The 12,776-nt window shown below is 31.2% G+C and overlaps 1 protein-coding gene across 2 annotated transcripts in view; it reads right to left on the reverse strand.

The window, feature by feature from the left end:
- Cow (Proteoglycan Cow) overlaps positions 1–12,776 on the reverse strand; it is a 305,796-nt gene that overhangs the window by 31,801 nt on the left and 261,219 nt on the right. For both annotated transcript variants that reach the window (XM_065515436.1, XM_065515437.1), the window contains exon 7: positions 3,129–3,248. In XM_065515436.1, the coding sequence (XP_065371508.1) occupies positions 3,129–3,248 (120 nt within the window). The remainder of the gene's footprint in view (positions 1–3,128; positions 3,249–12,776) is intronic.

The following is a 12,776-nucleotide window of genomic DNA, read 5'->3' on the forward strand; positions in this document are numbered from 1 at the left end:
CTTGGTGATATGGCAATAATATAGCTAATAGTCCGCCAAACTAATTTTGTTAACATTAAATGTCATGATCGTGTGTTTTTTGCACTGTATAAATTAATTTATATATTTATTTATTTTTTTTTTTTTGCATAAAATTACACACTACTCAAATAAGTACAGTAATATTAACTAAATACTTGTTTAAGTGATAACACCGTACGACACTCAATATTAGACACGAACCGGATGATATTCGTCTGAAACTATAAATTAAATGGAGAAAAACTGCGTTTTCAGTTTTTCATTTCGTGATCCTGTTTCCTTTTAAAAGGACTTACAATTTTCAGAGTACATTTTTAAAAAAATGTTTTAAAATACTTCTGATCATCCTACTATGCCAAATTTGGTGTCAAATGATCAAGAAGAGTTGTAAAATATTTCGTATTATTTTGATTTTATCATGTCAGGATCAAAAGATGTCAAAAATGTCCTTTCAATTTTTTATCCTTGAATATCCTTTTAGATTTCCAACAATTTTTTTTCAAAAAAATAGTGAATTCAAGATCCAAATATTGAATACCACATGCCAAAATTTCATTCCTCTATCTTAACTATATACTTAAGTGTTAAAAAATATTTTAAATTTTGAATTATTTGATTTTTTATATTTTATTTTAATATTTCATTCGAAAAAAATATAACAAAACCCGTTGTGAAAAGCAACGAAGAATACTTTTTAATAAACAAGTAAAATGGTATAGTCGGGCAAGCCCGACCTTATGATACCCTACTCCGAGTATATGATTATAAAAAGTTTTCACTTGATATGAAACTTATTTGTGTTGAATCATATTTGAATGCCAACATTTTCGGTAGTCGGCCTTATATGGTAGCTATGACTAATTAATGACATTTTCGGGAATATTGCTTATATGGGACCTATGGAACATTGTTGACCGATCGTCATAAAATTTGGTCGTGAGAGTTCAGCTTATATAAAACTTAATTGTGCTAAATTTGGTTTGAATATGTTTATAATTAAGATATTTATGAGAGCTTAACTATTTTAAAATAGGGCAATCGTATGGGGGCTAGGAGAAATAATAGACCGATTCTAACCAAATTCAATAGGCTTTGTTCTTGGGGCAATATAAAGGTTTGTGCTAAATTTTGTCGAATTATCTTTAAACTTGCGATCTGTAGTTTGATTAAAAAGATCGCTTAGTCAACTCAGAAAGTGATCCTGAGCAGTTTGGTATGACTAAAGGTGGATGTTGGGACAATATTTTTGTATCCCTAACCCATTATACCTCTCCCACTACGATGGTGTAGGTTATAAACATGCACACGCAGAGAAAAACATGGTTACGACAATTACACTATGTTCGTTGTAAAAATATATTGTTGTCGTAAACATATAATTGTTGTTTTAATTTAATTTAAACAATATTTTAGTTACTGTAACCATTAAATGTTATAAATATGAATATGGCTTACCGAATGGTTCGGACAACTAAATAATGTTAAATAGGTAAACATAATATGTTATTACCATTAAATTTTGTGCTGTGGCTTAATTGGTTAGCGCGTTTGATCATTAAGCATGATATGGTATTTGTGGCCTGGGTTCGATTCCCAGCCGCTGCCAATCAACAACATCAGTTTATAATAATTATTAGTTTACTAATAACTAATATTTATCACAGCGCCCTCCTTCGGTGGTATAACACTAAAACGCCACCGAAGTAAAATAATTAAATAAAGGTTGTTGGCTTGACTAATGCGCCATCTCACCACCACAGGCGCTGCAACCTGCACTAATAATAAACATAACGCGCAATTGCAGAGTTGTCAATTAAAAAGCTTTTCTTCTCCTTTCACCACCTTTTCTTCTACACTCTATCCCCTTTCCAAAGAAAGTAACACAATCATATATAGGCATATTAATTGCCTGAGTGTTACTTCTTTTAAAAAAAAAAAAAAAAAAAATAATATGTTTAAGAAGCAAACAAATTATGTTTACTTTTAATAGTCTTTTTTCCCACCATTTGTGAGTGCTGGTGTTTGTCTAAGCTGTGTTATTTTTACAAGTTAATTTTGAATGTCTGTTGTATTGTATTTGTATTTTAACTTTCCTAGAGCGAATAACAATAAATTTCAGTGAATTTGTTAATAATATTTGAATTGGGAATTTAGTACCTTAAAACTAAAACCTATTAAAATTTTGTATTTATAAAAATAAATTTTAATAATAATATGATTACTTTGGGTCATATTATAATTGATTTATATCATAATATGATTATTTCAGAACATATTATGATACCAATAATGATCATAATATGTTTTGGACTACAAGCATAAATATGATCATAATATGTTGCTCTTAGTTTATGGTTACCACAACCATGTTTTTTTTCTGCGTGCACTTTTCTTAATAAGACTTTTTTTATATTTTAATTTTAACTTTATATATATAAAGGATAAAATTTTCACATTTAGTATAGAATATTTGGGACTTTAACGCGCTATTTTTTTAAAAGGAATTTATTTTCAATCATAAAGGATATTAAAGGATAAACATTTTAAAGTACATTTTTGACATCTTTTGATCCTTACAAGATAAAATAAAAATAATACAAAATATTTTACAACTCTTCTTGTTCTTTTGGCATAAAATTTGTCATTGTTGGATTAGCTGGAATATTTTTAAATATTTTTTGAGAAATGCCCTTCTTAGAAACTTTGAAGTCCTTTAAAAAGGACAAAGGATCACGAGATGAAAAACTGAAAACGCAGTTTTTCTACATTTAATTTATAGTTTCATACGTATATCATCCGGTTCGTGTCTAACGATTTTTTTCTCTTTTTGTAGTACGGTGTAATACACATACATTCAACAGAGTGCAAAAATCCATTTAATTTAAATTTTTATTTTAATATTTCGGTGTAAACTGGAATAATGTTAATGTCCCATTAAAGAGACCTTACGCGCCAATGGGTTAAAACAAACTAAACTTTCAATTTTGTTTTAGTTCCTTGGAAAAGTTGCTGTCCTAATGTACAAGACATGTGGATGTCTTATTTAATATTGTGTTGTGTATGTGAGTGAGTCAGTGAATGAGTAAATAATAGTAAATGACACTTACCTTTTTATAAGCAGTATACTTGAGATATTTATAATGTTTGTTGTCATATTTGATCTCCTCTGGCGTGAAAGTGAATTGTGAATTGATGTGATTGTAATGACGATTGTTATCATCCTTATCCTGTGAAGAGACGTGAAGAGACAATGACAACAGCAAAAAAAAAAGTATTAGTAAAATCAAGACAACGACAAAATCGAACCATCAACAAAATCGAACCAACAATATATAGCAACCAACCATTATAATGTATGAATGTGTAAGAAACACGATTTTGTAAATGTGTGTACTTGTCTGTATTTCAAGTATTTTGGATTAGAGACACAAAATACAAAAAAAACACACACATTGACACATGACGTTTAGAATATACATACAAACAAACAAATACTCATACATAGATTGTAGTATAGAATAAATGTATCAAGAACGGAAACGGATATCTACATGCAACAAAAACATACTGGGTCTAGAGACTCATACAAGGATGCTGAAATTGTTGTTCTTTTGTGTGTTTTCCTTCATTTATTTGTTTATCGTTCCACTTTGAGATTAATACACATTATGCCAGCTAGACAGAACAATATGAAAGAACTGAAATTTATATTAAACGTTGATTTTTGTGTTAGGACTGAGATCATTTAAACTGTCCCTGCAGCTTTGATAGTGGCTTTGTATGACTAAATTTTATATATACGAAGGACTATATTTAAAACCCTCTATCTTGATGAATATCGAATTTTTTGTTTTACAATACATCATGTTTTCCATCAGACATCACAAACAAATTGACCTTGGGTCTTCCCCATTTAATAATATTCCGTAAATACATACTAATTCGTGTCATTTGGACATTTCCATTTTAATTTTTTCTAATTTCATTCGCGATTTATTGCGTGTATGACTTATTTCAAAACATTTGTACAATATAAACTTATTCAAAGTATAGCTGTTTTAAAATAAAATCTAAAAATTTTAAAAAATCCCGAATTTTTAAGCCATGCACCCAATAAAGCAATGACCTATTCCCACCTTTCTGGCAACATATGGATTCCGAGCAAAAAGAACTGCTCATCTTTGGAGAGCAAGAACGAATCAAGCCAATTGCATACTCTGTTCTAAGGTGAACCTTATCCCAGAGAGAGTGTTCTGCATCGATCGACTGTGCAAGTTCTGGACTATAAGGCGAGTGAAACAAAACTTCCCAACCACTACATTCTAAATAGTTTTTAACAGGTATTTTGCTCCCACCAAATACAGACAATTACATTAATGCCATGGATATTTGGCTTTGGTTCCGGGCTTCACGTGCGATCCGTTACGGTTCGGGTTATCGTAATGAACCCATTTTTCATCTCAAGTAATGAATCGGTCCAAAAAATATTTTCTTTTATGGCGTTCCAACATCATTTCGGACATGCAAAATCGTCTTTCAAGGTCTTTCGGCTTCAATTCGTATATATGAATTTTGAATGAATCCCAACGAAATTTAAATTGCTGCTTGATTTTGTCAATGATTTTGCAAGCTTTTGTTGAGTTTTACAACAATCTTCTTGGAATAATGCCTCCAATTCTTGGTCTTCAAATATTCGTGTCTTTCGTGTCAGAATCAAAACTTCTAAACCGCACATTGAAACCAATTGAACACATTCACCGTAAAATTTGGAGAGCGCTTTTTTTCAAATTAAAGAAGTAAAGCAAAACATTCGTTGGTAAAAAATTTTACATTTTCGAAGAAAAAAAGGAACGAACTAAAAAAGAGGATATGGTAAAATTTTTAATTTCAATTTTGAAATGCCTATAACTCGGAAATTATAAGAGATAAATAGCAAAAAAAATGGCTATGTGTTTAGAAAGTTGACTCTGCCCCACTGTGTGGTGGGAGTCGATTAAGCCATGTCCGTCTCTCTGTCTGTTGAAATCAATTTTCTGAAGAACCCAGATATCTTCGGGATCCAAATCTTCAATAATTCTTTTAGACATGCTTTCAAGAAGTTTCCTATTTAAAATCAACAAAATCGTTCCACAAATGGCTGAGATATGAGGAAAAAACCAGGACAACCTTGATTTTTTACCTATTTTTTACCTATATCTGAAGTACTAAGACATTAATATAGACAATATGGATATCTAATGATAGATATTTCAAAGACCTTTGCAACGACGTATATAAGACCATAGTAAGTTGGACCTACAATGGGTCAAAATTGGAAAAAATATTTTTTAACCCAAATTACAAAAAAAAATACATTGAAAAACCAAAAGAAAAATTTTTTTAAATTTATAAAATTTAAAAAAAAAAAAATTTAAAATGACAATTCGAAAAAAAAAATTTTTCCCAAAAATTAAAAGAAAAACTTTGAAAAAAAATTGTGTTTAGCTAAAAATATTTAAAATTTTTATTTTGAAGTATAATTTGGTGAAGTGTATATAAGATTCGGCACAGCCGAATATAGCTCTCTCTTGTTTAAATATCATTCGTATTTATTTTGTACTAGTTTTACTTATCTCAACCTTTTTATGTTATACAAGTTTGTCTAATACAATGGGTTTATGCATGGACTATCCTTCACCCTAACTGACTGGCCCTTTTTGCTTGGCTGTCCGTATTTGGTTCTGCCAGCATGTGTTTCTGGTAAAATGTTACACCATGATTATCCTAGATACGTAGATATTAATTGTGTATAAACATTAGGCAGCCCCTTAAAATAATCCATTGATTACATTGAAACCATCTTACCAACAACACTGTATTAAAACGATCTCCTGAAACAAACTAAACTTCAATTTTAGCTGGATACCTTTTGAGGCTCCCCTAATGTGTTGGTGTTAGTTACTGTAAGCGCGCGTGTGTGTGTGTGGATGTGTATAATTGCGCATTAAAGTGTTTGTTTATTGTCATTGTTTATTATCACTACATTTACATGTGTTTCATACTCACTACGACAACCATCTTTATTGTAGATTTCACACACTTACACGCACTTCATCCTCTTATTTGTGTGACACTGTGTGAGCGGAAACAGAATGGATGACAAGGAGCAGTTTGTTGTTAAATGTAGTGTAAATTTTATAGATGTAACACTCTTTCTAAAAGGAAATCAAAAACAAATTTTTCTCTAACAATCAATTGAAATTGGTCAGATGTAATGGCTGCAAACAATATGTTTCTTATATTGCCAGGTTTTTTGTTTACCCACTTTTAAAAAGGTATAAAACAAACTAGAACAAAGGAATGCAAAACAAAAAAAATAAGTTTTCACGGACTGTATTTGGGAAACTATTCAATGAAGTAAACAAGCAGAATGCGTATCAAAATTGGGGTAAATGGCCCTAAAGGGAAACCGGGATCTTGGAAATGTTTCTGCGGAGATTTTGGGAGTAAGGCGGACAATTATACTGTCAAAACATCGCGAAACCAGGATTCCGGATGAATGTGTGTAACAGTTTATTGAAGCTCACTTTCGGGTTTTAGGTAAGGACTTCGATTTGGCGTTCACTGGATATGCGAAATCGATAGATGAAATTTTTCCCGTTTTATCACACAATTGGCGATAGCAAACATTTCGCCAAGACTGGCATCGATTTGTAAAGGTAACAAATAGGGAGTCTGGGTATATTACTCATGAACGGATAGAAATAATTTTGGGGTCTACCCCCAAAATAAATCACAATTCCTCTAATATTACAGAATGATAAGAAAGTCGTCGTTTTTATTAAAAATACTGAAGAGGCTGATAGTAAATATAAGGAGTATTCCCTCATCATCATCGGCAATACATAACAGTAAGAAAGATCCGTGGAAATAGTCCTTGGCAAAGAAGTATTTGTAATGTCTTAAAGTTTTTGGGATGCAGAATGAACCTATAATAATGTGAATATATCTCTTAAGAAGATGAAATTGCATTGCACATAGATTGATCAAAAAAGGAGCCTGTCTTTTGGATGATTTTGTTGGTATACCGCACTCATAGTGCAAACGATGGGTCCAGAGAGGACTGTATAATTGCGAGCAAACACATGTGCGACAGAAAGGGACTCACGGAATAGGGTAGCAGTGATCAAGGGTCACTGTCTGATCTGTTGGTATGCTAAGAGTTTAGATCTCCCATATAATGACTACTGCAGAAGTTGTCATGATGAAGGAGAGGATGACACTGTCATCCAGAGTCTGCCAAAGCCCGACTATGGCTGATCGAAGTTGAGACGGTCTGGGAAAAATTTTCCTACATAGCCTATCAGAGACGTACGTCTAAAGTTTGGGCAAGAGGACGGTTTGTTCGAGAATTTTCCTGACTTAAGTATCACAGCGGAACCCATGGAGGATAAGATTAAGGATGGGCCACTTTTGTAGATAAAATAATTGTCAGGATTGAAATTAGAGGCACAAAAGTACATAGTTCCATTTCTCTTTTTCGGTCAACGGTCTTGAGGAAAACCAGATCTGGGGATAAACTAAAGACAAAATTGGTACTCTATACCACAAGACAAAAACTTCTGGAACTCAGATTTAACCTGTAATGTTTCTTGTTATGAAAACAGACTCGAAATGCGAGTTTGTTACATGCCGCGCATGTAACAAAGCTTTCATAAGACTAAAGGTAGGGTCACACATGGCAAATATTTGCTCAAAAAAGCGTAACTACTTTTTTAGTACAAATTTGTTTGTCGTGTTTACTCTTACAAGTGTTTTGTAAGATCAAACAGCATCAAATAAAACAAAACTAAATTTTTTGTTTTGAATCATACTAAGTAAAATAAGTTTTTGAGATAAATAAATGAATTCAAATGTATTTTATTTAGTGGTTACGTCTTTTTCGTCAAATATTTATCATGTGTGACCTTAATTTAACTCTTACTTATGGCGTAATTGTCTGGTACAGGACATATTTCTTAATGCTAAGCAAAGTACAACAGCTAGCCTGTCTTTGAATTTATGGCGTAATGTTTGGGGACCCCTTTGTTGTCAACATGAAGCCCAACGACTCAGGAAGACGGCCTAATTAAGGCATGGTTATTTTGAACATTGCACTATCCTAAAAATCACGACCGAAACTTGGAGAACCATATGAATTACGAGCAATCATTGAAATAGCTGGGCGGAATAATGCAGTCTTCAGGTATATTTGAACTATCGATAGTTTCAGATTATATATTAGGTAATTTTGATTTTAAGATGCGTCGAGCGAGCCTCTCAATTCTTATATATAGGAGTCAGGATATACTCAATATCTGGCAATAATAAGAAGACATTAAATCATTAAAAACAATGTTGCTGTCAGTGTACACTAGGAATTAGAGTGTCCAAGAAACCGGTTTCCGGTTTAGCCGAAATGTATGTTTAAAAAAAACGGTTTCGTTTTTTGTCATTCTAAAAAACCGGTTAACCGGTTTTATATTAAATTTTTATTCAATATGAAGCAACTAAACTTTTGTTACCCCATCTAAAATTTTTTAGTCACAACTGTAAAATTCATTCGCTAAAGCAGAATCATTCGAATGGCAATAAATTCGGTTACTACTAAGAATTTGTTTTCTATGTGTACATCACAAGTTGTTTAGATGAGGAGTCGCTACAACACAATCTTAGTGTATGACCGGTTCTATTTCACCACAGCAACCGAGTACCGTAAGTCCTCACTAGAAGGAAGCATGAATGAACCCAATTTTTGTTGAGCTGTCTGTCTATTTTAACAATGTCAGCTTGTATAGTATTTCCCAATTATTATTTTTATATTTTACACATTTTTATGTTTTAAATTGTTCTTTTTATGTCTGATTTAAGTTTAACACAACATAATTGTTGTTTGTCTCCGAACATAAAGTTAAGTGTCAGTGTCATGTTGTGTTTGGTATTATTATTGTTGTTGTTGCAGTCGTTGTTGTTGTTCATGATGCAGATGCAGATGTTGTTGTTGGTGTCATTTTATAAGCATACATACAATATGAATATCTGTGTTCATATTTGTACGTAGGTACAAATGTATCTGTGTTGAACAACATGTCTCCTACATGTAATTGTTGTTGTTGTCAGTCAGTCTTGATCTATTTAAGCAGAGAATTAACAACAAAACACTCATTTATTTATACATGTATTCATTTGTTTTCCTACATTCATTTATCATTTATACAAACATCCATAACCACTTGACCAAGACATTCGATAATGAAATTTTCAGCGAATGCTTCTTAAATATTTATCGGAGAAAATATTCAATAACGCACAGTGGGGCAGAATCAAAATTTTTTTTGGAAATAAATCTGGTATTTCTAAACGACTGGTCCGAACGGGATAAAATTGTCTATATGACGTGGGCGTAGCCAAGGAATATTCGATTATAAGGGCTCTAAGTGCAATATTTTTGAAGGACGGAGATTTAAAGTGGCATATCTAATTGAGATATTGACTTGAAGCTTCTTTTGTAAGATCAAAAATTAACAAATCTATAAAAAAAATCGCAATAAATGAGGATCAAATTGTTCCCAATCCTATTAAAATTTTTCAACATTTTTGAACTTTGTCATTCTAAATAACAAAGTGTATAAAAACTTGTCCAAAGGTAAAAGAGAATCCCGCAATTCCTAAAAAAATTGGAGCGAAAATACCAAAAATTTTATTTTTTACAATTTTGTCCATAGGGTCCACATTTTCTTCAGGGCTGGCAAAATTCTTTGGGGATAAATAGGGAACACATCAAGGTTTCCAAAGCTGATTACAATTTTATGATCCCAGCTTTTGGATTTTAGAACATGTGGACCAAAGTTAAAATTTTGATAAAAAATAGGTCAAATTTCGAAGGAGCGACATATTCGAAAAGTAGGACATGTTTTTTATACCCAAATGTTCTCCGTAAAGCTGCTTACTATTTTCTGATCCCAGCTTTGGGATTTTATAACATGTGGCCCAAAGTTGAAATTTTGATAAATATTAATTCAAATTCCGAAGGGCGTAGGAGCGACATATTCGAAAAATAGGAAATGTTCTCCGTAAAGATACTTTACAGAAAAACATAAAATTATTATATCTTCTTAAAGAAAGTTTTTTTTAATAACTTAAATACGAATACTTGGCTACGCCCACGTCAAATTTTATACTGATCGGACTAGCGGTTTAGAAATGCCAGGTTTATTTCCAAAAAAAGTTGATTCTACCCCACTGTGCAACAAAGATTCGTTAATGCAAAACATAATTAGTGATTCGATTAAGATATTGAGAAAAGTTTGTAAAATCTTATTTATTGAGTTTCGAACAGGTTTTTACACTTTTTTAATTTTCGGTGCTCCCAAGGTCTCAAATTCTTCTACGTCATCTAAAAACCAAATATAAAAACTCTAATTGAAAACAGTTTTTATCAGAGACATAACTGTTATAAGAAATATCTAAACAAATTTAGCCATAACTGTTATATTGTAGAAATAAATTTTTGTTTCTTTAAATAATAGTTATTCTCAATGAAAATAAGTTTTGCTTTTCAATAAGTGTTATTCATAATAAATATTTGTTTTCGTTGCTCATAACTTTTATTTTTGATTTTTATGTTTTTACATTGCCTTATAAGAGTTATTCAAATAAATATTTTTTTACGTTACTCATAACTTTTATTTTCGACTTATATTTTTTTACGTTGCCTAATAAGAGTTATTTATAATAAATATTTTTTTTCGTTACTCATAACTTTTATTTTCGATTTAACTTCACCTGAAGTATCTCCACTTCAACCAATATCCGATTTTCTGATTGACGAATCGACGAATCTAAATACGTCATCGTTGTTCGGAACATCAATTAGAGAACTTGAAGTGGATTTATCTTCAGAAGATAACAAAGGCAATACATCGCGAGAGTTATTAGCAGCTATAGCTGAAATAGAGAGCTTTAAACCTATGAGACTGGACGTAGAAGCCGATTTGTTGCAATATTAGGAAGAGAAAAAGGATACTTTTGCAATTTTTAAATAAATTGGTTGATATTGTCTATGCACTGCCGGCTAAACGGCTTTCTGTTGAAAGAGCATTTTCTGCTTTGCGTATTTTGTTGACTGAGAAAAGGTGCAACTTGGCGGACAATGCATTTGCTAAAACATTGATTGTGAAACAAAATTCTTCATAATTAAAAAACACACAATAAAAAACATCAATCTCATACCAAGCTTATTTTTTGCGACTTTAAAGGTTAAATTCAGTGAATGTACTAATAAAATGCAATCAAGGTGGCGAAAGAAACTTCTTTTGAGTAATGAGCAACGAAAAAAATATATTCTTTAGAATAACTCTTATTAGGCAACTTAAAAAATATAAACCGAAAATAAAAGTTATGAGCAACGAAAAAAAATATTTATTATGAATAACTCTTATTTGAAAACGTAAAAATTATTCATTGATTTATGCCTAACTTTTTCAGTCTCAAAAAATTTAATAACAGTTATTTTTGGTCTCTGGTTTTTATATTTCAATTACCCATAGATGATGAAATATAAAATTTTCTGACATCGATTATTTGATTAATATCTGGGGTAAAAACACTCAATTATAGCATAGTTAGACCTCTACACTAAAAATTATTAAAACAACAATGTAAAATATTGGGTGTGTGACATAAAAATGCATGATTTTTTAAAATGTTTAGTTTTTATTTTCAAACATTTGTACAATATAAAATTTATTCAAAGTATTGGTTATGGTTAGCTATGACCTTTTTCCCATCTTTCTACCAACATATGGATTCCGAGCCAAAATAACTGCAATTTCTTTCAAATTAAAGAAGTAAAGCAAAACTTCCCACATATGACGTTTTGTTGACATAAAATTCAAAATTGTTTAAGCAAAAAAACTTTGTTGTTTACACTATAATGTTCAATAACTAAGTGAGAATAAATGGCAGATATAAACCCTCCAAAATGACACCAAAACCACGTCCATCTATTTTAAATCCCACATTTTTAAGTCATACTCCCATATACATTTTGTTTACTCTATAGAATTGTGTCTATTACAATATTAACCTTCGCTTTACCAAAGGTTTTTTATGTACGTGGTTTACCAATACCCACCCGGGTGATACTACACTTCTATACATATATCCGACGAACAAAATTTAAAAAAATCGAAAAAACCTTATAAAAAGTTTAAAATGTTTTTATTAAATAATATAGAACTCTAAAATTTGTTCATTAGGTCTAAATTTTATTTAAATCGAAACAAAATGAAAAAAAATATTAAGCTAACAAAAACCGAGTGGTCACCCGGGTGGGTATTGGTAAAGCGAAGGTTAATATAGTGTTTTACTTGGACATGTTTAACCAAATTCAAAAAAATTAAAATTATGAGATTATGACCAAATTAAATTTCAAAACAATTTTCTAGTAATACGTACTAGAATGTATATAGATTTTTCCAAAAATTACTCTTTATTGTATGTTCTTTCACCAGCAAAAAAGATGGAGGGTCCGTCCGTCGGACCGTCTGTCTCTTAAAAACACGATAGAACGAAACGAATATCGGTCAATGCTTTCACCTAGCCCCCATACAAATTGTTAATGGGTTATAGATTTCGGAAAATTTTTTAAATTTTCTTATTCTTGAAGTTCTCTAAAAATTTCTCAAATATTTTAGTTTCGAGATTTTATTGAGAATAGTTTTATAATCGGAACT

This window comes from Calliphora vicina, chromosome 1, assembly GCF_958450345.1.
Source record: "Calliphora vicina chromosome 1, idCalVici1.1, whole genome shotgun sequence".
In the NCBI taxonomy this organism is placed as follows: Eukaryota; Metazoa; Arthropoda; class Insecta; order Diptera; family Calliphoridae; genus Calliphora; species Calliphora vicina.